The sequence below is a fragment of the Sparus aurata genome, chromosome 9 (genome assembly GCF_900880675.1).
Source record: "Sparus aurata chromosome 9, fSpaAur1.1, whole genome shotgun sequence".
In the NCBI taxonomy this organism is placed as follows: domain Eukaryota; kingdom Metazoa; phylum Chordata; class Actinopteri; order Spariformes; family Sparidae; genus Sparus; species Sparus aurata.
In genome coordinates this window covers 4674270-4702002 of record NC_044195.1, presented here as the reverse complement: position 1 = coordinate 4702002, position 27733 = coordinate 4674270, and the positions used below count along the sequence as shown (strand labels likewise).

Genomic DNA, 27733 nt, shown 5'->3' with positions numbered 1-27733 from the left:
ATCTACAGCAAGTGATTAAAACCACCCAGAACTTCATTGGTACCTATCTATAGAGCATCAGCAATGTCGTAGTAAGAATTCAGCACAGAGCCAAAAGGATAGAAGACAACACCCACCTTAGTCACAGTCTGTTCAACCAACTGCCATTTGGTTAAAGATACAGAAGTAGCTGCTGCAATACGAGCAGGCTACAGGGTAGCTTCTTTCCTCAGGCTCTGAGACTACCCAATTCATCCTCTGCTTGCCACAGTTTTAAATATTTTTTTGTTAATGAGCATTTAACCTTTTTTATGTAATAGCAGGTTTGGATTATTTTGCAACAAAAGAAGAGACTTGTGCAAACATTAGGTTGGATAAAATAACATGCCCATTTTAGATTTTAGCTGTTGAAAATTGGACACTGGTGTCTGATCCTAGGGAGGAACAAGCTAAGGAAACAACTCACTTAGATCTTGTGGCAATACTGATGATGCTATGTGACCCAAATTTATCTCTTCGCCACTCTCTTTCTCCCTGTCCTCATTCTGCCCTTTTCCTCTGCATGCTTGTATTGGAGACTGAAATAAGAGAGCAAGGAGGATGCCCTACTTTTTCAATGACCTGTTTTCTGTATTCATAGTAGACACTCAGCTCTAAAACACATGGGGCGCAGAGAAGAGGACAAAGCAAACCCCCAACCTCTCAAAACTATAAAGTTTTACATTAATTCTAATTTTGACAAGGACAACATTGCTTATTTTTATGTATGATATGTGAAATTTATTTCATCTAAATGTCCGTCTGGGTTTGATTGACGATTGTGAAGTGATATTTTTCCTATTTTAATTCACTCTGCAGCACATGATGGTGATGGAAGACATGTTGAAAGACTTTCTATTAGGAGAGCACCTCCTCTTGGTCGGCAACCAGGTGAGTGACATACAAAAAAGTTTTGAAACATTTAACTTACTACATAACTATATTTTCCCCCGGGGCGCTGTTTAGCTAGTTGGTAGAGCGCGCGACCCATGTGCCGAGGCTCTGCAGCGGACCTGGGTTCGACCCCCTGGCCTGGGTCCCTTTGCTGCGTGTTACTCCCCCTCTCTCTCCCCCTGTTTTCTGTCACATCTTCAGCTGTACTTTCAATAAAGCCATAAAAAGGCCAAAAAAATACTTGAAAAAAAAACAACAACTATATTTTCCCCTGTACCCAGAAAAGAATCACATTGAGACTGGGCCACAAGAGCCTTTATCCACAGAGGTCCAAATGTGATTACTGTCCTGATCATTGTAATGCATCATTGTATACTGTCATGTAAAATGATCAGAGCTTAGACTTCAGAGGGGGGTCTATCTCCTTTCTGCAGCAGTGGGTCTCAGTAAAGTAGGTGGCACACGTCAGCCCTGTATGAGTGCAGAGGGAAGAGTTATGAAACAAGCTCATTGCACCCAGATGTCACCCCGAAACCCCTCTGACTCATTGTGGGCATAAGGAACCATGTGGCACTTCCTTGGGGACACTCCCTGCCCCTAGTCAGATTCTAATGGTTACGGTTAAAGGAGAAGGAGGAGGGAGTGAAAGTGACATGTTGTACCAGCAGCCCAGGGGAGGTTGGCTGTTTGTGTTTTTACATTTATGGTTATGTGTCTATATGCATGTGACAGAGAATTAGTTGGAAAAGCTATTTGCAAATTTGAGTACATGGCCACGCATGGGAGGCTGAGACATTAGGAGCTGTCAGAGCAGCTTACTGGATGCCTAACAGACTGGCCAAGCGACTCAGCAGCCATCCAGGAGAGGAAGACTCCATGGGAAGCCAGTTGGAGTCCCAAAGAACAACCCCTGTCACAACGTAGCATCATCAAAACTTACAAGACACACTTGGCTCTCCCTCTCAGTGCTGCCTCTCTACAGATGGAACAGACACCTTTTCTCTCTCTTTATAACCTATTTTACTGAAATATAGTTGGTATGTTAAGACTGGATATATGTATTTTGTTGTATTGTATTGTTGTGTTGTATTGGTTGCTGAATGTTTTTTGTTCTTTGTGTCCTTCCATAGGGTGTTGGTAAGAATAAAATAGTGGACCGGTTCCTGCACCTTCTTAACAGGCCCCGAGAATATTTACAGCTCCACAGGTGAGGAGGATGAAAGTGTTATTCCGTAGGTGTACTCTAGTGTTTTACTCACTTTTCACTTAAAAGTTGAGGGAACTAGAAGATCTTAAATTAAATCAAATCTTAACTAAACTACTAAAGTCCTTACAGGAGAACTAGTAAGTAATGTTTTTTTTTATAGAGCTGCAACGATTACTCGAGTAACTCGAATAATTCGATTACAAAAAATAGTCGAAGCAAAATCTCTGCCTCAAGGCTTTGTTTAATTCCTATCACCCGCATTATGTCAGGGATCATTTTTCCACACGGACTGTTATTGCGGACACACACCACTACATTCAGAATTGAGTTAGTGTGATGACGAAGAGCCAAGGAGCCATCCGTAAAAGTCAGAGAATGTCCAAAGTTTGGGATCATTTCACACTTAAAAGAAAAGATAACAACGTGCAACGTGTCTACTGCAAAGCAGAACTGGCATACCACAACAGCACGTCAGCAATGATTCAACATCTGAACCGAAAGCATCCAGCACCAGCTCACCAAGCGCTGCTGACACAAGCTAATGTAAACATTGATGTTAGCTAATTTAACATAGCTTTCCATCGCTAATTAGAGCATATGGTATTTGTAGAGGCTGTAGCCTGATGTCGCTTTGACTAGATATCATGTTAAGATGTGGAAACTAAGTTGTGTTGAATTACAAGAGAGTAATAGCCTACACCAAATAACTCCTTTCCCCACACACACACACACACACACACACACACACACACACACACACACACACACTCATCTCGTCTGTCTCACTGTCCCTTATGCACGGGTGCACACATAAACAAATACACACCTTTACTCCCGATGTTGGGAATAGTTGGAATAAATACCTGTATGTTTTCTTTCAGGAATAAAAGCCAATATCTTGGTCTTTTTAACAGGCCTGTCATTTTCATTATGCATTATTTTGTATTGTTGTTTAATAATGCAAAATTGTTTTTTATTAGATCAATCGATTAATCGATGGAATAATCAGTAGAATACTCGATTCTAAAAATATTCGATAGCTGCAGCCCTAGTTTTTTTAGCTTGTCCAGTCAGCTCCTGGACAAGATATTGCCAGCATTTTAGTATGAAACATTCAATAGTAAACCAACATTATCAACAGTATGTGAAGAGAAAGCAATTGTGTTGCAGAGATATCTATTGAAATTAGGATGCTAACTAGCTTGCCCAAGCCTGTCCTGTCTTGTAATACCACTTTGTACCTCAGTTAGTAGATAGTTTCTAGCTTCTTTTAGCTTACTTTTTTTAAGTTCTTTAAGATGTCAGTGTAATAAATGAACAGCATAGTCTCACAAAATGTCAAGAAAGTTAATACTCTTAGACCTGTTTTCATCAAAGATGAAAGTACAACCATACAGCTGCTGACTTTGAAGCTTTTGTCCAACTTTTACTGAACTACAGACATTCTTTGTTGCCTCGTTAACTCGTCCTTAAACACATCTCATCAAAACCACAGTCTAGTTACTTTTCCAAAATCACCTCTGGTTTGGTCGAATTTAATCCTTAATTGACAGAGAAAAATCTGTGTATCATTTGTTCTTTTAATATTCAACTGAGATTCCAAAATCAAAAATGAAAAAACGGTTTGTTATTTCCTTATTCGTTTATGAATCTGATACCAAAAAAAAATAACGGTTCATTTTGATTATTGATAAATGTATAATTAATTTTGTGAAAATGTACATTTTGGTGTTATTTCGTTTATTTAAAAAATATCATGACACGATGAATGCATTCATCACTCAATTTGGGTATGTACATGAGAGAATATAAAATTAGTATTATCTAGCGGTCCAAATGACCGCTTACGGCGGTTCTAGTAGTGTTTGAGTTCCGGCCCTTCTGAAGTCCAACTGGCACTTTGGTCCAATCAGAAACATATAATTTGACCGGATCCAACTCTAGGGTTGTGGAAAGCGCACTTTTAAGCTTTAACTATAGATCATTGCTGCTTCCGACTAGTTTTGATGAGAACACATTAACGCAGTGATGCGCAGCACTGCGGACGGCGGTGAGCGAGAGAGATGATCCTCATTAACAAGAAGCATTTTGCTTATGCAAAGAACTAAATCTGTTTAAACTAGATATTTATATGCCACAAAACCACCACAACGACCATTATTCATTGTATTATTACATTTGTGGGAAGTTATTACAATAAAGATTTTCACGTCCCCAAACATAATAAATCCCTGCAAACATAATAGTTATTACATTTGTGGGAAATCGCCCGTTATGTTTGGCAGCGGCTATTACGTTTGTGGAAAATGTATTACATTTGTGGGTTTATTACATTAAATGCTGCAGATTTTTGTTACGTTTGTGGTTTTATCACGTTTGCGGGCATTATTACATTGGCGGGCGTTACACACCCGTGTCGCTCCTCTGAACAAGATGAAACTCTCCATGACTGATCCTCAGTATGGTTTTAAAGGCTAAAGTTAATCTTCCAAGTGCAACACACGAAGAAGACAATAACATCCGGTTCACACAATTCGTACAAATTAAATATCAAAATCAAAATCTTTCCATGGCCCGTTATTTCATTTCCTATTTTTGATCCGAGCAATAAATCGAAAGTACAAAAAATGAACCGTTATTTCTTTTTTGGTATCAGATTCATAAACGAAGAAGGAAATAACAAACCGTTTTTTTCATTTTTCGATTTTGGAATCTCAATTGAATATTAAAAGAACGAATGATACACGGATTGAGAAAGATTAAATGATTTTTAGCTCTTCACGCTTTTTTCATTTGCTTTTGATGCCCAACTCTATGTTGCCCCTCCGCTGCTTCATACCTCTCCTGTCCCTGCCTGCTGTGTCCTCTTATCCTTAGAGTCATAATCCTGGTCAGAGCCGGTGTAAATCACCTCCATACTGTCTTCAAACTGACTTCAGTAGGTCTTGCAAGTTGTAGTCAGTCCTAGTTCAGAGCCCAGCCATGTTTACTTTCAGGCTGCTGAACCCGGTTTAGCTGAGCCCTGAGGCCCATTGTGACTCCCCCTGTGATGCCCAGGCAAGCTCTAGTGCAAAAAGCATTATGGCTAACTGAGCAATGTGTTATTTAGGTAGCTAGCTACAGCCAAGGTTACTAGTAAAGAGCAGCAGTTGTCAGTAGCCCCATTCACACTGGCTTTTGGGTGCAGCTTGAGTGTGGCAATTCCCCGCCTCCATCTCAGTGTGAATCTCTTTGAGGCGGCGAGGGGTGAAATTTCGCTCCGGCCCTGATCCACCTCTGGGCCGTATTATTGGAGAACCAAACCAGTGTGAACGGGTAAGCTGGCTTTGCGTATCAGAGCATGTCGATCGGACCGTCGTTAACTACACGGGTCCTTAATACAGAGAAATGTCCCACAAAGCAATGTTACATGACCAAACAAAAGTATCGTAGTAACTGTAACTGTCTTTGGCAACTTATAGGAGGAAAAAAATTCCGCAGATATACGTGGAGAAGCGTCTGTCCTCCCGCCTGTCCTACCAACTCTTCATCACATTTCTGCCCGAAAAACGGCGTCTGTCACTGGCAAAAAACTTTAACTCACCAAGTTTTTGTGATGAAAATAAATCACTGCGACGGTCAGCTCTCCCGACCAAGACTTCAGTGAACTTTCCCTCATAAAACAGCCTCCGTCCCGCGAGTGAGGGAGTCAGATTGACAGGGGGACACGTGGAAACACCTTGAATGTCACCACCATGACGTGTAACGTCACACCTCTTTAAGAGCCGCAGAGCCGGCTTTCTGTGTCAATTCACAGCTGTTCGTCTATAAGACGGAGATGCTTTGCTCTGTGTGAATCACCATCGGCGGAGAATTGGCAAATCGCAGCTGCGGCTTTTATGCGTCTCTCCTGTGTGAATGGGGCTAGTTTCTCTGGTGTTATGCTGCCCCCTATGTTTTTGGAAATACTGTCGGACATCTTAATATTTTTTCTGTGTAAATTTGACAGTTTCAGGTTCAGACCAGTGTAGCATTTTAACCCTGCATCTTTTTTAGGACTAATGGATTCTTTTTTTAAATTTTTTTGAAGATTTTTTTTTAGGCATAGACACCTTTTTTGAATAATCACATTTCTTTAAAGTACTATTTCCAGTAAGGTGAACAGAGCCCACTTCAGGGAGATGTGAGCAGCCAGTATTTTCTGTTTCCCATCTAAGGTGTCAAAAACTATGTTGGTCCTCAGTAAATTAGGCCATCCTTATCCTGAACAGTGCTTCACATGCCAATATTAATGATGAACTGTTTTAAGACGTCCTTGTCAACTTGGGTTCACTGCTCCTATAAATACTCACACAATCACACCTTAGGAAAATTAGGTCAGGGTTGCTCATTCATAGATCAATCTGTTGTGTGCTGTGAAGTCAGCCTTGCTGTTGAATGTAGCTTAGATCAATCAGAGGCAGAGATGGGCCTTGTATTGATCCTGGTGCTAATAAGAAGGCAATGTTCCAGAGTCAATGACTGTGTGACGGGATTTGGGCAACAAACAGAATGCCAATAGATGTCATCACGTGTACAAACCCCAAAAAGCTGAAGTTACACAAAAAAGATTAAATTCAATTCTACATCAATGGCAGATCCAATGGTAGGCAATCATATTGAATCCGTGGTAAAACATTCACAGTACATTCCATTCTCAACCAATTCCTCATCTTGGCCTTCTAAGTGTGTGTGTGTGTGTGTGTGTGTGTGTGTGTGTGTGTGTGTGTGTGTGTGTGTGTGTGTGCATGTGTAGTTTGTCAAAGTCTTGTGAAAGTCGAAGTGGAGCTGAGTAGGGATGTGGCCTGGTTAGCTACCGTAGCAGCAGCTAATATTAGACCCTAACAGAGGCAGGAAGATCTGTACATGTGGCTTTTGGGAGCTTGAGACTGAAAGCCTACAGAGATGTGGCTCAGAAAAGCAAGAGAGATACAGCCAGGAAGGAAATTAGGACAGTTCCTGGGTCACGCTGAGATATCGAGGAGAAAGGGGTGTTGGAGGGAGGGCTGAGAGTTGGGTTGGAGAGAAAAACATTCAGAGAAAGAGGGAGGGAGAATTAGGGACGTCGCTAGGGAATTACAGTTGTTGGGGAGAGAACACTGTTACTGACACCCTTGTTCACTGGCCTGCATCTGGAGACATTAGCCACTACTTTTCTTTATTATATGCCTTACATTCAACCCAGGCTCAAACACACACTCTCACTTGCACACATGTTCAAACATCCTGGGAGACGGGCATACTATCAAATGTTACCAGGTTACTTGCAGCTGGGAGCCAGTGAACTATTTAGAGAGAGAAGGGAAATCTTGACTTCATGTTTTATTAGAAAGAAATCTGTTTGATTGAAGTTTATTTACAATGTGTGTGAAAGCTTGAAGGCAATCAGTTTTCTTTTTTCTTTTTAAATGAATATCTTCAATGAATATCTACAGTGTGAGTATAACTGTGATCTCTGCTTCCCAGGGATACAACTGTCCAGACCTTGACACTGCAGCCCTCAGTCCAAAATGGCGTTATCATGTATGAAGACTCACCTCTGGTCAGTTAGGAGCACACACACACACGCTCTCTCACACACACACACACACACACACACTATATTTGTTGTAACCTTTATGGGATAATTTACCCTGCATATGTGGTAAGTATTTAAACCCACCTGGAAATTCAGGAAAAAAAAGAATTCAGCAGAAAACCTTTTTTTATTAGTCACACAGTAGCTTGGGAATAACTTCCCATTTCAAGGCCGAATTTGCAAGATGCATAACCTGCACTGACAGCATCTCCTATCCCTCCCCATGGGCACTGCATGTTACATTAAGATAAAGTCTTCACCTGTAACCTCACCTATGACATTAAACATATATAAGTATATTTCTGCAATAAAATGTCTAAAAACAACTAGACATTATGTATATATTTTGTTGAATTCCATACTTGCATTATGCCAGATGTTTCCAACAATTTTAAAACCAGAGAAATCCACAAGTTTACTCAAGAAAACAGTGCATTAATTTGGTCACCATTTGCTTTAAAGTGAAACTCTCACCGAAAAGCAACCAAGGCTTTATTTGTGATTGAATATGAGTCAAACCTTCGTGTAAAAGCATAATTACGACGAAAGAGGCATTTTTAAGATTTACCGTAGTTTCGTTTTCAGGCAAGCTAATTTTCAGTGGAGTGCAGGGGCACTCTTATGCTAGCATCAAAATCGCTATTTTTAAAACACTAAGAAGGCTCAACACAACACGAAACTTTGCTCATAGTATCACCAGGCTCTCTACACATGAACATGAGCATTGAGAACATTGTTTGTGTACACAGAGTTTACTAAAAAGAAGGTTTTTGAACTACTCACCGTAGGAGCTGGATCTCCGGCGCGTCGCCGTCATGGCAGACAAAAAGTGTCGATCCCTGAGTGCGACCTTACAGGCAGGAGAATAATGGTGGACCTCCTACCTGTTAGGTCGCACTCGGGTAGCATGCCAGTCCCCTATGCACTCCATTGAAAATTAGCTTGCCCGAAAACAAAACTACGGTAAATCTTAAAAGTAGAGATGCACCGATCACCGAAAGCAGTATCTGCCGATCCCGATATTGCCGATCACCGACCAAAGCGTCAAATCCATAAATTCCTCTATATTGTTGTCTTGTGTAACTTTAGTATATTTAATTAATGATTCTTCTTGCACAACATTGACATTGTATTATTAAGTATAAAAATTAGGAGATGAGAAAGTATCATGTTATATTAGTGTTATTGAATATTTCTCCCAATGGAAATTCCCCAAAATTATGGCAAAGCACATTTTCCAAACAAAAAATTGTAGAATAATCTGGAAGGAGACCACTGATGTGTGGAGTGATTTTGGTGGCACTACACACTGAATAATAGTGAAGTTATTGAATATTTTTTGTAGTTTCTCTTTTCGGTGTTGCACTTTGTAGACGGTCCCTGCGCCCTCGGCTCACAGCTGGCTGACCATACAGACCCGGAGGACCGCTGGTTTTGATAAAAATACGGTTGTAGCTCGTTGTCTTCCTCACTACGGTAGGAAAGACCCGTCATTTGTGTTTTAACAAGGTTTCACTTATGAGTTATTGATCTGGTAAGTTTGAATCTGTGAATATATTTCCAACTTTACCGGACTAAATCCTACCACATAAGTCAGTTACGTATCATGTCAAAACCGGCTGCGCTCGCTTCGCCTGTGCTGTAAGTTTCGTACTTCTGTTTTGAGACGTGCTGCTGCTGTTTGAGAGGCTTTCACTTGAGATCATCGTGATGATGAGACTCCACCTGCGCGAACCGCGGACTCACTGAAGTTACTGTGAGTGACTACTGTGCACTCAGGTGGCTGTACTTAAAGGCAAGCCCGCTACGCTGACCGGGCCAGGGGCACAGAGGCCACTGTGGCTGTACGATGAGATTTTTTTTTCACCCGGCATCAAGGCTAAAGTGCGGGTGGCCGCCATTGCCGCCGTGAAATTCCCACCCTGCATGCAGTCAATGCACTGTCTCTATATTGAAACGTCATCTGATCGGCCTGCTTTGATCTATTTTGAGAACTCCGATCAAAACCGATAGGGGCATTATCGGCTGATTGAGATCGGTTGCCGATCAATCTGTGCATCTCCACTTAAAAGTGCCTCTTTCATCGTAATTATGCATTTACACGAAGGTGCTACTCATATTCAATCACAAAAAAGCCTCGGCTGCTTTTTGGCGAGAGTTTCATTTTAACTTCCAGGAGAGAGTCAAGAGTGAGGACGGAAGTTGGGAAATGAGGCTAAACATAATGTAAATTAAACTAAAGCTTTACCTCATCTGTGCCCACATTTGCCATGCCATAGTCACTACACATAGTTTTAATTAGCAATGGTGGTTATTTAATGGTTTCCACTTACTGATGCCATGTCAGTGACATTATTCAATGGCACTGGCACCGGTCTTCGATGAGGGTCAGAGGAGTGGTCCAGGGCATCTTAACCCTCTATCACTTCACAGTCATCTGTCCTATCACTCTGTTGGACTGCATATTAGCAAATGTATTGATATTTAACTGAGGAGGAGGAGTGTGTGTAGTAATCAATATTGGGTGGGATGCAGGTGGATGAAATACGTCTTCAATGAGGTAAACATTAATGACATTACCTGTAGCTATCATCGGGCAGCAGAAACAATATCTGTGTATCTGTTCCTTAGCATTTGCACACATGGAACAGTGGATAAAAGAAATGTTTGAAAAAGATATAAATTGTCATGATAACTTATTGTGAACAGACGACCAAACACAGGAGAGGGTAGTCTTTCTTTATTCAGACACTTGCAAGTGGACACCCCAGCCATCAACATGCAATGTTTTTGGCTAAAGGTGTGAAACGTCTTCTTGTGGGGTTTCTTATATATATGCACACAACCTAAAAAACATAAGAAATATAACATAAGAAACACAAAAACAACTGTTCAGGCATAACTCCTTACCCCTGTCCATTTTGGCAACAGGGTTGTGTGCCCCAACAGCATTTTAGGTCTGACGGGTGATGTAAGAAATGTCAGTCACTTAAAGAATGTCACATGTGCAGTGTTTTCCTCCTTCATAAATGATAAACGTAGATTATTTAAAACCCCTCACTTGCCAAGAGGATTGTTAGTATCTCATGATGATTATTGTTCTGTGTTCTTCTACATATGAAAAGGTCACACACATAGTCCAGATTCATCCATCAAAATAGATTAGCTTGAAGCAGCCTTCCTCCTAATAAATCCTGAGAGCCTGTCTCAGAGTTACCTCTGTCCTGTCAAGTTTATAACTATGGCCTTTAGTTTTATGAATTAAATGTACCATGATATTTGCTGCAGTGACATCACTGCGCACAAACATTTAAAATGACTGAAAGCAGCCTCTCTAGTCATTTCAGAAGAGTGTACACATATTATGATCTGACCTTTGACCTATGATGTGCATCTTACTATCTGAATAATGAGCGCCTTAAATAGCAGGAAAATACTGCACACTTGACTTTGCACCAGATTTTTTGTTTGTCTAAGATGCAGTCTCTTTCAGCTGCCCCATGATAGCAGGCGCTGTGGGTCGCATCACCTGTTACACTCCCACAAGGTCGATGTTAAAGCCAGATGATGATGTCTCTCTCTAATGTTCATGTTAGTTTCCTTTTTTATAAGATAATGGTCACCAGACAGAGGAGGTTTGGAAATGCCTTCTAACCATACATTTGTATATGGATGGTTTGTGTGTGCGTGTGTGCGTTTGCGTGTGTGTGTGTGTGTGTGTGTGTGTGTGTGTTTCAGGTCAAGGCAGTGAAACTGGGTCACATATTAGTGATTGACGAGGCCGACAAAGCTCCCACTAATGTCACCTGCATCCTAAAAACCCTGGTGGAGAGTGGAGAGATGATTCTGGCTGATGGACGCAGAATCATCTCAGGTAGACACACACGCACACCTTAACAGTAGGCATGTCCCAGATACAGTGCACAGACAGAAACAGGACCATAAAATGGATGAGAATGAGGATTGGATGACTTACAAGACAAACACATGTTAAACATCAGCTGCAGGCCACAAAAGGAGGCTTAGGATAAAAGCCTTTATGGACAGGTACCAGTACCATTTTGGATCATGCTGGATTGTAAACTTTTACTTTTTCCAAGTAGTCCCATGTTGTCATACTAGTTGTTGACAGCTTCTCCATTCCTAAGAAGCTCTTCTTCCAGGAGGAATGTAAACACAACCTTGAGACTTCATAAACACACACTTAACTCTGCTCTGCTATCAGAACAGTAGAGGTGTGTGTGACACTCAGTCACACAAATCAAAACAGTAAGAATTCAAAGAAGGTAGTTGCAGAAACAGTTGTCTGTTTTGTGTTGATGAAGGCTCTAAGTCATTCCGGTAATTCTTAGTGCTGTATCTCAGGCAACTGGGCGTGTTTCAGTTTCTTGAAGACGTTTCACCTCTCATCCAAGAGGCTTCTTCAGTTCTAACTAACTGCAGGGGAATTGCAGGCTTTTACACTCTGTGTGGGAGTGTCCTTACAAAGTTGTACGGGGCACTTGTTGGCCGTTGATCCAGCAGACCTTCATCTTGGCTGCTAGGTGAGTCCGGGTATGAATGGTTGTTGAGCTGTCTGGGGAGAGAACTCATGACTGCATTGTAGGTTGGTGATAAATGTCCTCAGTTCAAAGATGGTCATTCCAGCTTGAGATCGATGGATTATTTTACCCCTTGTCCTTCAGATGTACATGGAAAGCAGAGTCTTGACCTGAGGAGTTAGCCTTCCTGGGTTGTGCCATTAATTGAACTGGGATATGATGTTTATTGAAGAACCTCCTGAGTTTCTCAGTTATTCCTGCGACAAGCAATGATGATGTTGTTAAGTTTTTCTGTCCCTTCCTCTCTGTCTGCTCTGGATCTTTTTGAAGGTTTGACCAAGGTCTTAAAGGGATATTCCGGTGTAAGTTTAATCCATGGTCTAAATCACCGTGAAACTGTGTTAGACTCCCTCTCGAGAGATCAAGTTAGCAGACCGCTAATTTACGGACTTTTATCAACCTCAGAAACGACCGCACGACAACAATACACTGCAGTAAATGGGTCCAAATATAAACCGCCACCAAAAAGCCACAAATAATGCTCAGAACAGCACCAAACTTCAGCAACAGTACAAACAGGGTCTCAGCACATAGTCCGGGGCATCTAACCCATATTTGGACCCATTTACTGCAGTGTATTGTTGTCGTGCGGTCGTTTCTGAGGTTGATAAAACTACATAAATTAGCGGTCTGCTAACTTGATCTCTCGAGAGGGAGTGTAATACAGTTTCACGGTGATTTAGACCATGGATTAAATTTACACTGGAATATCCCTTTAAGTGCTTCCCTGACGTGATTCTGTTCCTTCTCCTTCCCCTCTGTCTTTGTGGGCACAGTTTCAGCCCGATGGTTTAGGGTACTAATGAATCCCAGCTTGTGCTCAAGGGGGTGAGTCGAACAGCTAGTATTGATCAGTGTGTGTAGGTTTTCTGTACACCTCAGTGTTGTCGCTTCTGTCTTCTTGAGTGTGTACTACACTGTCCAAGAAGGACAGACTGTCTCCTCTGACATCTTAGTCTTGGGTAGTCCATAGTCTATGTATCTGTGGACTACACAAGGAAACAGCACCACTAGAACCCATCATCAGTAGCATCAACTCAGTTACCTATAAGGTATCCAAGCACTTAGCTAGTATCCTAGCTCCTTCGGTCAGTAACACTCAACACCACCAAACTCAGGAGGATCTTCAATAGCATCATATCCCCGTTCACTTCAAACCTACCGACAGGCTGAGGCAGAAACATTTCCACCCTGAGGACTAAACACCCAGGCAAATCAGAGTAATGTAGTTTATGCTGTTCAATACAGTCAGGACTGCACAGATTTGTACATCAAAGAGACAAAACAACCTCTCTATAAACAAATAGCACAACACAGGAGGGCTAACTCCTCAGGTCAAGACTCTGCTGTTCACTTACATCTGAAGGAGAAGAATCATTCCTTTGAGAACAACAATGTGAGCATATTGGCCAGAGAAGACAGATGGTTTGAAAGGGGTGTAAGAATCCATCTATGTCAAACTAGAACAACCATCTTTGAATAGAGGAGGTGGCCTTCAACACTACTTATAAGCCACCTACAATGCTGTACAGACTTCCCTTCCCAGAAAGCCAGTCAAACCTGGGCTCACCTAGCCCTAGCAACCCACATAAAGGCCGGTTAAGTAAACCCACAAGTGGCTCTAACAACTCTAACGACTCTAAAACTCAGATTTCACACTTAACAAGTCTGTAAGGACACTCCCACACAGAGTTTAAAAGTCTGCAACTCCCCTCCAGTTAGTTAGAGTTCCACACATACCAAAACAATCTTTTTTTCCTCCGTCTTCCTCGGCATCGTTTCAAGAATAATTGCGTCCAGACGGATCCACTGAAAACGACCGAAAACGCTGTAGTTCATACTCCAGGCCTATAGGTGGCACTTGAAATTCACCAAAGGTGGAGAAGAAGAGACGGAGCATGCGCATAAGCTTTCGCTTTGTAAACCAACAGAAGGTAGACAGAGAAATCAAACACAACAAGAAGAAGGTGAAAATGGCTAGTGCAAGGAAACCAGAATCGTTTGTGTGGATCGTCAATGAGGTCGAACTGCTGCTGCGACTCACACTCCACTACACGGCAAGTAAGTTGCAAGAAAGGCTCAATATCTTCTGCGACACGAACACAAGCATGTAGTCCGCCATTGTTGTTGTTGTTATGAGTCGCGCGTGGTTCAGAGGTCGGAGGCAAGAGGTTGAGGGGTGGGGCGATGGCGTCATCGTTTTGGAAAGTATGTGGATTCGCTGTCCACATGAAAATGGGAAGGTTGCGTTTACGGATTTTTCCACCCTGCGACCCGTTTTCAAAAAAGTGCGTTTTCAGGCACTGCATTTTCAGGATCCATGTGGATGGTTGGCCAAAACGATGCAATACATGTGCGTTTGAGCAAAAGAGCGTTTTCATGTGGACTGCCTCTAAGAGTTGTCTTTTTGATGTGTTTGCTTGTCATTCATGTTCTAACTATGACTGTGTCTCCTCCAAAGATCTACGTGAAGCTGAGGGGAAGTCCAACACCATAGTCATGCACCCAGACTTCAGGATGCTTGTCCTGGCTAACCGACCTGGTTTTCCTTTCCTTGGCAATGACTTTTTTGGAGCTCTAGGTACACACATATGAACACAACACCCACAACCAGCAGCAGAGGAGTCTTTTATGATCCCTCCATGCCGGCGATAGGCTTGGCCAGAGGCAATGTGTCTTTGGTTTGTCCATCCCATACTTGATAACACAATATGGGCTCTATCTTAACGATCTGAAACACAAGTATCAAACGCAAAACGCAAGTAGCTTTGTGGGCGGAACTCAGGCGCTGTTGCTATTATGCCGGCGGGATAAATGACTCTTGCGCCCGACGCAAATCTAAAATGGGTTGGTCTGAAGTAGCTACATTACTCATAGGTGTGGTTTGGGCGTAACGTGCAATAAACCAATCAGAGCGTCATCTCACATTCCCTTTAAAAGCAGGCGCGCTTGTTCCATGGCGGATTGCTATTATAATGGCGAATTTGCCAGGCGCACGCCAGGAGCGGTTCACAGCCGAGGATACCGACGTTCTCGTCAGGGCTGTAAAAGACCGAGAAGTGGCCTTGTATGGGGATGGGAGAAATCCATCCAAATTAGCTTTGGTTAAACGGCCGTGGGAGGAAATTGCCACAATTGTTTCTAAAGCTGGCATCCCCAGGACATCGCACCGGGCCACGGGAGCAGTGCGCACGGGCCGAGCAGTGCGCAACGGCCAGCTGATGACAGAGCAGCGCAAACACCAAGGTGCAGAGGATCCAGACCCACTACACGCCGTGGCAGCATTGTCAGACCGGACCGCACTGTCCGGGATGCAGCAAGGTATTAATGCCCGTCTTGACCGGGTGGAGATGTTGCTGCGGCCTCTCAGGCGCATCGCCTCAAGTCTCCAAACGCACCACCTGCTCCTGTTGTGCCCCTTCCTCCTTCCTCCTCCTCCCCCAACTCCATCTCCGTCCACCCGCTCCACTAGGAGCACATCGCGCATTGCCACTCCCGGACCCTCACGGCAACGGCGGGCGCGTCGCATATCAGAGGGAAAAAGAATTACTTCTTCTGTTTAAATCTTTTCAACTTTTTTTTTCATGGTTTGCAAAAATGGGAGCTGCTTCCTTGTAGATGAGAGAAGCAAAGTGTATGCACGTTAAGCACACACTACATTATGGCCAAGCATGCGCCCTTAAAATAGCATCTGAATAAGCGCCACTGACTTTAGACTAGGTTTTTCCTGGTCTGTTGTGGAAGTGTTTTCTGAAACGGCAAAATAGCGCCAGTGAACGTTTGCGCCGGAACACGCCTCCTCTTTTCGCTGAACCGCTCCCGGAGCGCAAAGTCATTCCCTAATTTAAGGACGTGTGTCTGTGGAGGGAAAATTCCAACGTGCGTCGAATGCAAAATAGGAATTACACAAGCGCCAGTGTACAAAGTCAATTGCGCTTAGTGCAAGATAGAGCCCTATATCTCAACACTGAGAGGGAATTTCTTCACATTTAGCACAGATGTCCAGTTGAACTCAGGGATGAACCGATTAGAATTTGGTCAAAGGGCCCTGTGACCTCAGGGAATCCCATTCTCATGAATGATCTTAGAAACTTACTGAGGAATTATTTTCAAATTTGGCACAAATGTCAATTTGGACTCTTGAACTGAATTTGGTGTTTAAAGGTCACTGTGACCCCACTGTGTTATAGTCTTGTGAACTCAATATATCAGAAAAAACCTTGAGGGAATTTCTACAAAGTTAAACACAAGGATCCACTTGGACTCTGGAAAAAGCCGGTACGTTTTTGCTCCGTTATCCATCGTCCGGCAATCCCCACCGGCTGCGTTTTGAGTTCCGGCACAGTGCGGCACTGCCCAACCTAAGGATTAGAAGAAGTGCTTGTCTTTTTTGTGCTGGCGTCAACACCGAGTATCCAGTGCTGGACTCCAAATTCAGCTGGTGGGGGCTGATGGACGACAGACCATGAAGCAAAACTGTAGTGGAGCCGTTCTGCACCATACATGCAACCAGTGGAATTCCTGGGTTAAGCTTCAGGTCTGGCTCTGCTGTTGCTGCTGCTGATTCTCTGCAAATGGTTTCAGGTTTCATCAGTGAAACTGTTTGCTGTTGTTGCAGATCCTAGCAAAATGCAAGCACTGAACAATTTGGTGAGAAATTGAGCAACTATCGTTACAGGAATAGATGACTGGTTATCGTCCTCTGAACAGGTGATATTTTTAGCTGCCATGCTGTGGACAATCCAAAGCCCCAGGCTGAGCTAGCAATGCTCAAACAGTATGGCCCTGATGTTCCTGAAGCTACTCTGCAGAAGCTGGTGGCCGCCTTTGGAGAGCTGAGGTCCATGGCCGACCAGGGCACCATCACCTACCCTTATTCCACGCGAGAAGTGGTCAACATTGTCAAACACCTTCAGGTAAGAAGACACACAATACATATCTTTCAACAGTACAACACATTTATTGCTGTTATTTTCTCAGTTTTGGTCCCAGACTGTTTTTTATCAATAATTCATCAAGATTATCTGACCTTAATCCTGAACTGCAAGGTACCTTAATAATGCAAGAGATTGTTCTCAAAACGCATCTGAGATAGAGAAGGGAGACTTTGTTTTCCCAGACAATCCAGACCAACGAGAACATGCACATATGGACACACACACCCCAACATACACTGTTGGCAGTGCACAAGAATGGCAGTATCATCAGAGGGATTTTTTGCACAGGTCCTGGGCCTGGTTATGTAGGAAAAGAACTATGTGGGAAAGCATAAGTATGCAGTTGCATGGGTTGCAGTACAGTTACAGCACAGTTGCAGCTGGTCTATATGGCCACACTTGAAGGAAGAGAGGAGAGTTGGCCATCGTAGAGAAGGACGATAACCATGTATTATCAGAAGGCATTCATAGAGTTGGGCTTAGTTGCACAGGCAAAAAGTGAGAGCAATATTTGTGTAATAAATGACAAAAGACAGATTGATAAGAAAGTCCAAACCCTGCTTACTTTCTAACCTCCACACACCAATCACTGCATGAAGTGGGTATTCAAATCAAATCAATTTTATTTATATAGCCCAATGGGCTTTACAATCTTTACAGTGAACAACATCCTCTGTCCTTAGACCCTCGATTCGAGTGAGGAAAAACTTCACATGTTGATGGAAAAAAAAACTTTTAACAGGGTAAAAAAAAAAACCAAAGGAAGAAACCTCAGGAAGAGCCACAGAGGAGGGATCCCTCTTCCAGGACGGACAGACATGCAATAGATGTCGCGTGTACAGAAAAGAGCAACACATCACAGTTTACAAGTTACATTAACAGAAAGTCTGATATAAGTTATATGCAAAATGAGTGGATCCAGGAGACGACTGAGCTGGACGAGGCATCACCAAGTGGTGCCCGAGCAACGCGACCTCCTGTCCACCATGCTGACCTGGAAGAGGGCAGGCCACAGTATTAATGTTGGTTTGTTATAGAAATTGTTGGACACAGCCCACTCCAATTTCCAGCAGTGGAAATGTGAATGGGGGTACTGGAAGTCTAAATAAAAGGAATTGCATGGGTTAAATATAGAGACAGGGAGATGCAGACACAGAGAAAGACATTAAGCAGAGGCAAAAAGAATAAATCTGGGGTGGGGGTTGATAGAAATACTGCAATGTATGTGTTCTCAAAGAATTTATCACCATATTCCAATTTAATTTCAAAGCAACCCCACCCTGATCTCTGCTTTTCTCAACCTCCACCCACTCATTTCACTATTTATCTGTCTACTTCCCTCATTATTCAGAGCCCACATAATTCGACCACTAAACATCCAGCCAACTTAGCAGATAGCTGTGAGTAATTATGGTCATGTTTCACTTCTGTGTCCTTTGGAAGTCTGACATCATCAAATCAACATATTTCACACTGACCATTATCCTTTTACTCTGCTATGTTGGATTAAATCTGTATGAATGTAGACTGTTAAGTAGAGAGCATTGTTGCCATGGTTACCACATTTTTATTGTGTTTTGTTGTTTTGCCACTGTAATTTAATTGTTTTAGTAGTAAGCAGCTTCTCCAATCATTTATCCTTCTCCAGACAAACAGTGTGGAGTCAAAGTATAGAGAACATGTGGTTGATACAGCATACACACCTTCTCCTGTCTTTCCCATCCACATCACCTTCTTTAAGGTGGCCAGCAGCTTCACTTTGGAAAGGGAAAAACACATGGGATACTTTCGGTAGATTTGTGTGAACACAACGCTGCTACTTATTTTGTTTGCATTCAATAATCAGGATTGTCATGTTCCCTTATATCCGTGTGTTCTTAGATCTTTAGAAATGTACACAGTATTTTGTCCTGTGGAAGAGGAAGAAATAACAGGCGAGTAGAGCATTGCTTGGAGAAGAGGGAAATGGAGATTCCAGCTTGCACTACTGTTGATCAATAATTCAGTGCCCAGGGACAAGCCCTAATGTTTGATTTCCCCACTGACCACCCTCCTCTTTCATCAGTCACCACCAGTATTGACAGCTGCATAAGTGTGATTGATGCAGAATAATTAAGTCAAAGTCTAAATTGCTTTTTCAGAGGCAACAGCCAGTGTAGGGCCTAATTAACATTTAACATTTGGTCATAACTGTACCTTTGTGGTAGATGGGAATGGGATCATTACAGCCCATTGCTCTTTAAATTCAATCTGTGTTTTAGTTGTTACCAGTTGGGATAGATAGATAGATAGATAGATAGAATTACTTTAATGATCCCAGACTGGGAAATTATTTTGTTACAGCAGTAGTGGGTCCGCAGATAAAACACTTTGTACATAACATAGATAAAATCCAATATAAACATAGTGTATATATACAGTGCACAGTGTGCTATAAACAATAAACAGTAATAATATATACAACAAAACAAAATATGCAAAATATACTATAACAATAATAATATATACAACAGAACAGTAGAGAGATCAGAGTTCTCTGTCAGGCAGAGGTGAGAGAGTTGTGTATAAAGTGATGGATTGTGGCAGGAAAGATTTCCTGTATCTGTTGCTACGACAGCGAAGCTGAAGCAGCCTTCCGGAGAAGGTGCTCCGCTGTCTGACCAGTGTGAGTTGGAGAGGGTGGAGAGGATTATCCATGATGGATAACAGTTTTTTCAGTGTCCTCCTCTCCACCACAGCCTCCAGAGTGTCCTGTTTGCAGCCAATCACAGAGCCAGCCTTCCTGATCAGTTTGTTGAGTCTGTTGGTGTCGCTGGCTCCGATGCTGCTTCCCCAACAAACCACAGCAAAGAAAAGTACACTGGCCACCACAGACTGATAAAAGATCTCCAACATCTTGCTGCACACGTCGAAGGATCTCAGCTTCCTCAGGAAGTAAAGTCTGCTCATCCCCTTCTTGTACACAGCTTCAGTGTTAGATCTCCAGTCCAGTCTGTGGTTGATGGTAACACCCAGGTACTTATAATCCTCCATCGCCTCCACATCCCTTCCCAGAATGCACAGAGGTTGGAAAGCCGTCTTCCTCTTCTTCCTGAAATCTATCACCATCTCTCTGGTCTTGCTGATGTTCAGCCGCAGGTGATTCTGTCCAGTCCACTCCACAAAGTTGTCTACCAGTGCCCTGTACTCCTCCTCCTGTCCCTCACTTATACACCCAACAACAGCCGAGTCGTCAGAAAACTTTTGCAGGTGACACGACCCGGTGTTGTACTGAAAGTCAGTGGTGTATAAGGTGAACAGGAAAGGAGACAGTACAGTCCCCTGTGGAGCTCCTGTATCACTAACCACCGCATCAGACAGAACACTGCCCATACGGACAAACTGTGGCCTGCCTGTCAGGTAGTCAGTAATCCAGGAGATCATTGTGTCGTCTACACCCATCACCCGCAGCTTCTCCCCCAGTAGCAGTGGCTGAATGGTGTTAAAAGCACTAGAGAAATCAAAGAATGTGATTCTCACAGTGCCTCCTCCACCATCCAGGTGCGAATGGGCTCGTTGCAGCAGGTAGATGACAGCGTCATCAACTCCCAAGTGGGGCTGGTAAGCAAATTGCAGAGGGTCTAGCAGGGCTCTCACCTGCGGCCTCAGGTTGGCCAAAACCAGTCTCTCCAGCACCTTCATGACGTAAGATGTGAGGGCCACTGGTCGATAGTCATTGAGGTCTGATGGTGTCGACTTCTTTGGAACAGGAACCAGGCAGGAAGTCTTCCAAAGCACCGGTATTCTCTCCTGATCCAGACTCAGGTTGTAGAGGTGTTGTAGGACAGGAGACAGCTGGCTGGCACATGTCTTCAGGATCCTGGGGCTGATACCGTCAGGGCCTGCAGCCTTCTGCTGGTGGAGTCTCTCCAGCTGTCTCCTAACCTGGCCTGCAGTCACAGTCATGCGGGGGAGGCAGCCGGTGTCTTCAGTGGAGGAAGAGGAAGTGGAGGAGGAGGTGAAGGTGGAGGAGGAGGAGGAGGTGGAGGGGGAAGAGGTGGAGGAGGACGAGAGGTGCTGCACAGGAGAGCTCACAGCAGGGGAGTGAGGGGGGAGGGGAGGAAGCATTTGGGGCAGTGAGGGTGTGTGGGGGTCTGGAGGTGTCAGGGAGACGACAGAATGCTGTGAGCTGAACCTATTGAAGAATCTGTTCAGCTCGTTTGCCCTCTCCAGGCTGCCCAATGACTGTCTGCCGCTCACCTTACACCCAGTGATCTGCTTCATACCAGTCCACACATCCCTCACATTGTTCTGCTGGAGTTTGGCCTCCAGCTTCCTCCTGTAGGCGTCTTTACAGGCCCTCAGCATATCCCTGAGTTCATGCTGCACTCTCCTCAGTTCTTCCCTGTCTCCAGACCTGAACGCCCTCTTCTTCTTGTTAAGAAGGGCTTTCAGGTCATTGGTGATCCACAGCTTATTATTAGGGAAGCAGCGTACAGTCCGGGTTGGCATGGTGGTGTGTTCACAGAACCTGATGTATTCTGTGATGCAGTCGGTCATGCTGTCCAGATCCTCTCCATGTGGCTCAACAAGTGCATCCCAGTCTGTCGACTCAAAGCAGTCCTGTAGTGTGTCAGCAGCCTCCTGAGTCCACCTCCTCACGCTCCTAGTGTGGACAGGCTGCCGCTGAACAAGGGGGATATACTTAGGGGTCAGCAGGACCAGGTTGTGGTCAGATCTTCCAAGAGGGGGGAGGGCTGTGGGACGGTATGCATCCTTAGCATTTGCATACAACAGATCCAGTGTGTTACAGGCTCTGGTGAGGCAGTCAACATACTGGTGAAATGTTGGGAGGATTTTGTCCAGTGAGACATGATTAAAATCCACAGTGATGACAATAAATGCGTTAGGATGCTGCGTCTGTATCTGGGCAACAGCAGAGTGGATGACGTCACAGGCCAGCGCTGCATCAGCTGAAGGAGGAACGTACACACCGATAATGATGGCGGACGTGAACTCCCGGGGCAAATAATAAGGCCTCATCCCCACAGTCAGCAGTTCAATGTCCGGGGTACAGAGACGTTTCTTCACGTGAACATATCCGGGATTACACCACCTCTCACTCACATACAGTGCAATCCCTCCTCCTTTCTTCTTTCCGCTGCTTATCACGTCCCTGTCCGCCTGAACAGTGCTGAAGCCGGGAATCGCCACGCTGTGGTCCGGGATGTGCGAGTGAAGCCATGTCTCCGTGAAACACAACACACTGGACTCAAGATATTCCCTCTGAGCCTTTATCAGCGCGGCGAGCTCGTCCGTCTTGTTCCCCAGAGACCTCACGTTTCCCATGACGATCGCCGGTACAGCCGGTCTGTGTCTCCTCTTCTTCACCCTCCGTTTCACTCCGGCTCTGCAGCCACGGAGTCTCCTCCGCAGCTCCTTCAGGACCTCAGGCCTGGCTCCGGGTAGCAGTGCAGGTTCACACAGCGCAATCAGCTGGTCGTGTGTGTAAACAATGCGCTCAATGATGCGCTCCTGACCCTCCGTTGCTAGGGCTAGCAAAAACATCACAAAAGTCCAAAAAAGAAAAAAAAAGAAAGGTGTTTGTCCTCTCACAGTCTCCGGAGAAGAGCCGCCAAAGTTCAGCGAGAATCAGAACAGAAATACCACAAAAACTACGAAAAAACTTGAAAAAACTTGAAAACCCACGGGAGCTGCTGTTACAGGCTGCCACCTTGTACGGCGCCATAGCAACTGTAATGAGGCTGTTATTGATTGTGCTGCAATTTATGGGCCTGACAGTGTAAATACATTTTAACACTGAAAATGTCTGAAAATGTGTACATACATTCAACTCGCAGTGTCTGGAGTGGTGCCTTCACATTGACAAATTTGTCTGATTGCACACATGGTCTGTCTGGTATAGATGAAATGAAAGAAGGATAACATCTTCAACATGGTTATATTTACATTTAAAATGTATTTTCATGTCCAGAAAGCATGAATGATATCCTAATGAATTGATACAAAAACAGCTTGCCCAAGACCTTTGTGACAAACCTTATCTGGCATATTTTGTGACATTTAGGAGATAAATGTATTGACTTCCACCCTGCAGACAGGGACTGACCTACAGTCATCTTGATAATGTGTTGAACATTCTTACATAATAAAGTTTTTCTTGGTTGTTTAAAGCGTAGCCTCTAGCCGTTTTTAGACAGGGCACCAAGCCGCCTATTTGCCCGTCCTTTTGGCGGCTCGGTCCGCGGTTTGAGGGTGGCAAATTGGGGGTCTGTTTTGGTCCGCCGATTTTCCGCCTCAGAGGGTACACTTATTTCCGCCTCGCCTGCTATCTAAAAATGAGGCGGCAATGTGCCGGCCTCTGCGTGAGGTGGGCAGAAGTGTCAATGACCTGCACTGTTGTGCGACCCACAGCCGGGGAGTTTTAAAACCAAGAAACAGCTGATCACAGCAGTCAGTCCATCACTTCATCCACAGACATTAAGATGATTAACTGGACAGCCGCTGAGATCCAGGAGATGCTAGCATCTTCTCGGTCTCTGAAGCTGTTTGGCTGTGTTAGCTTGTTGTTGTGTCGGCAAGCTAAGAACGGTCGCTACTTTCAAATTAAAAGTCCCCCCACTAAGAACCCAGTTCTAAACTCCAATGGGGTGCAAAGTAAAGCTCTTATTTTGAAGACAAATTCTTTGTCACCGTTCACAGCCCAACTTCCAGCTTCACGTCACATCACATGTTTACGCCTACCTCAGAGGCGGCTTTTGGCAAAGGAGGAATATTACGCCTCCGTTTTAGAAAGACAGGCCGGCACATTGCCGTCCTTACCTTGGAGCAAATGTGCCGCCTTTTCTATCTAAAAAGGGCTTCTGTCTCTGTGTTTTGTTTCTCTATTTACCAAAGTGTCACCAGTTTCTGTATAATTCAGACATTATTTAGGCAATATTACTCGTAGCTCTCACAATAACTTTGGCTATGAGCAACATCCTCAGCAAGAGAAAAAAAACTTTTTACAGTGTTGTGGTCAGAGTCTAGATATAAAATTGTAAGTCTTATTCCAGACTCTGCCCCTGCAATGACCCCTGTTGTGGACTTGTAAATCATAAACTCCTTTTTTTCTCTGATCCTCTTCTCTCTATCTCTCTCTCTTTCCACCCTCCCTGCTCTTTTATCTGTTTTCTTTGTCCCTTTAATTCCTCTTACTGTCCTCCCTGTCTTCTCTCCTTCACTTTCTCCTTCTTCCTCTCCCTCTGTTCTTGCTCTCTCTTTCTTGTTCCCTTTTTTCATTAACTGTTTACTTCTTCCACCCTTTCCTACTCTCTTACTTTCTCTTCTCTACCCTTTCCCTCCCATCTCCCCAATCTGCTTTCCCTCCCAACAGAAATTCCCTGACGAGGGTTTGGCCAATGTGGTGCGAAATGTCTTCGACTTTGACTCGTACAACAAAGACGTGAGAGAGGTTCTGATCGAAGCACTGCACAAGTATGGGATTCCCATTGGCGCCAAGCCCAGCTCTGTCCAACTGGCTAAGGAGTAAGGCATCAGGAGCACAAGACACTCAGATCACACACACACAAACACACACACACACACACACACACACACACACTAAAGGTACATCCATGCAGTACCTGGCTAATGCACAGACAGGCAGCGAGAGTATCTGCGCATGACTCCCACTATGAAAGGGCAGTGTGAATAGGGCTAGTGTCCCACAGTTTACAGAGACCAGTCAGAAAGGGGTTAGAGTGGAATATACTGATTATGAATGGGCATTACTTGACAGCCAACCTGGCTATGTTGAGCATGTCATTAAAATGAAGAGATTGCAAATCCTCACCAGTGAGCAACCGCAGCAAGGCTTTAGTCCCCCCAGTCTTTTTTCATTTTTGCTAATAACTGGATGGACCAAACCCTGTGAAAGCTTTTATGGAGCAGGCCTAGGTCAACTAATCGTACCTCCAGAATGGACAGGCACACTTGACAGTCATTTATAATGTTGCACACTCTCCAACCCTCTTTCAAAAGTCCTCAATAACTTCTAAGTCACAATAGCCTACTGTGTATAGCATTGATCATCTATTATCAAAGATTTTAATAAATCAGCTTTTGATTTTCAGTTTCATCTTTACAGACAATGGAGACATTCCAGTAACACTTCATAATTACCATCATTGATAATAGGTTACTTTATAGTGAATTAAACTTAATTGAACAGATATTTCACTGTTAACAATCAATGAAATGTTTTATAAACCATTTGTTTAGCAATTATTATGAAACTTTGTTTAAATGTTAATAAATACTGTATAGTTTATCTATAAACATTACACAGTCGCAACTAATGTTTAAAAACCTTTACAATTGTTTAAGAAATGGTTTGCAAAGCATTTCATTGTTTGTTAATTTTTGAAGTGAGAGACTGAAAAATAGCTGGCTAGAGTGTTAGTTCTGCCATGTATGTAACTCTGTGACAGATAGGCCCATAATAACAGTGTAAGTAGCTAAAAATGCTTTAATCATCCATCCTGTGTAGAGTCAGGAGAGAATGAAACAACAGGCTTACATACAGTGATCAACTCAAAACAGATGTACTACTGTCCAGTAGGCTCTAACCTCTCACTGGCCTTAGGAAAAGAAACTACCCACACTGGTGAGTGTTGAATGGTACAAGCTAATAAAGGATGCACATAATTTAGTCAGATTTAAGTTCGGTCTGATACATTGATCAAAAATTGGCACTTGTCAGGACACCATCTATGCATGCTGGCACGAAACTGCTGATCTAAAAAACACTAGACTTGAAGTAACAAGAGGGAACAATCTTCTGTTATCTCATAATAACAGGTTAATCTGTGTCATTATCTCGAGATGACAAAGGTTGTTTTCTCAAGATAGTTATTTATTAATTAATAATGGTTGTTGTAACCAAGATACCTTTTGTGCCGAATTAGCTTTATTTCACCTTGATTTTTCTTGCTATTATGTTATTCTATTATAGATTGATATTCAAGATAAGATTAACAAAAATACAACACATAATTTATGAAAATGTTTCCACGCTCCAACAGTTTCAAAACAGTTCCTCTGAAGTGGCTTTGTTTGATATTACTGTTGGAATGAACTGATTACCTTTAAAAGAACATCCCGGATTCTTTCAGCAGAAATAGTTTTTTTTTCAGAGGCCAGCAGTTCAAGGTCGAACGCTTCCCTGTCTTTTTTTGCAAACCATTTTGTTGACAGTGTACCTATTAAACGTCAATATCCAGTTGAAGATTATTTGTAACTTTTGAAAAAGAAATGCTTGAAATTGGATGATGTTGTCTTCAGCACTGTGTCTGGATTAAGACTTGATTAAACTGTGAGGCCTCCATGAAGTCTTCTCACTGCTTCCTGAAGTGTTCATTTAATGGCTGTCTAGGTCAGTCACATTACCTCACCTTTCCTACAAGGGAAAGATAAAATTCTCATATCAACTACATTGTCTCCCTATGTACAGCTGTGTCTATTGAATAAAGGAAAATATTTGTTTCGTCTGTCTCCTGTGGTTTTATTTTGACTTATACCATTCATGAATTTAGTTTCATAAATCTCCTAAATGAAATCTTGAGAACAGACAATGGCAGAAACAAGTATTTTCCTTGAACAATTACATAACTGATTGTATAGATTATCTGTTCAATTATGTGTGATCCTCTGAGCTCAGTGGATCCTTTGTAGGTTCTAACATCTTTTTTTTTTTTTTTAAGATTTTTTCGGCATAGACACCTTTATTAAGCAGTAGACAGATAGGAAATATGGGAGAGAGAGGGGGATGTGACATGCAGCAAAGGACCTCCGGCCGGAATCGAACCAGGGTCGGCTGCGTATATGGCATGCGCTCTAACCACTCGACCACCTGCGCATCATTTCTCACAGCTTGATATATTTACATCTCAGGAAGTCACTATTTTTTCAGATATTACCAGGCAGTTGTCACCATGTGACCTTCAATCTTTAGGTTACCACTGCCAGAGGTCAAGATGACAGGGTACTGGACAATAAACCAAGGAGGCAACGCTCGTCGCAAACTGCTCTGCCCCACTGAGACACACCCTATAGACATCAAGGTAAGCACACAAGCTTAACACACTCAGATAGACCAGCTTAAAAGGTTATCTATTGTTTTTAAGTGCTTCAGTGCTTGAAAAGTATGAGGTATGGTGATGATTGTCAAGTTCATGGCCAAGGTAAAAGGAGTTCATTTCAGAAACCTAGCACATTTATTTTTGAGCATAGTCCCCTCATACATTTACACTTGTAATAGTCAGCGTCTTGGACCTCCAGAAATTGGTCCACAGCAGCCACCCTCGTCACTGTCCTAATGACCTCTGACCAGCTCCTTCTTAATCTTGGGGAGGAGTTGGCAGTCTGAGGGTGTTTTATCATGTGATTTGGACAGGTTTTGAACAATATCAGGTGGATGACAGCCATTACCAGGCTCTTA

General features: G+C 43.3%; 1 protein-coding gene across 2 annotated transcripts in view; it reads left to right on the top strand.

Annotated features, from left to right (window-relative positions):
• The window catches only part of vwa8 (von Willebrand factor A domain containing 8), a 129446-nt gene that overhangs the window by 35591 nt on the left and 66122 nt on the right, over positions 1-27733 (top strand). For both annotated transcript variants that reach the window (XM_030427979.1, XM_030427980.1), the window contains exons 20-27: positions 838-909; positions 2043-2119; positions 7604-7679; positions 11454-11589; positions 14778-14897; positions 17027-17232; positions 24629-24780; positions 27248-27356. In XM_030427979.1, coding sequence (XP_030283839.1) covers positions 838-909; positions 2043-2119; positions 7604-7679; positions 11454-11589; positions 14778-14897; positions 17027-17232; positions 24629-24780; positions 27248-27356 — 948 coding nt within the window. The remainder of the gene's footprint in view (positions 1-837; positions 910-2042; positions 2120-7603; positions 7680-11453; positions 11590-14777; positions 14898-17026; positions 17233-24628; positions 24781-27247; positions 27357-27733) is intronic.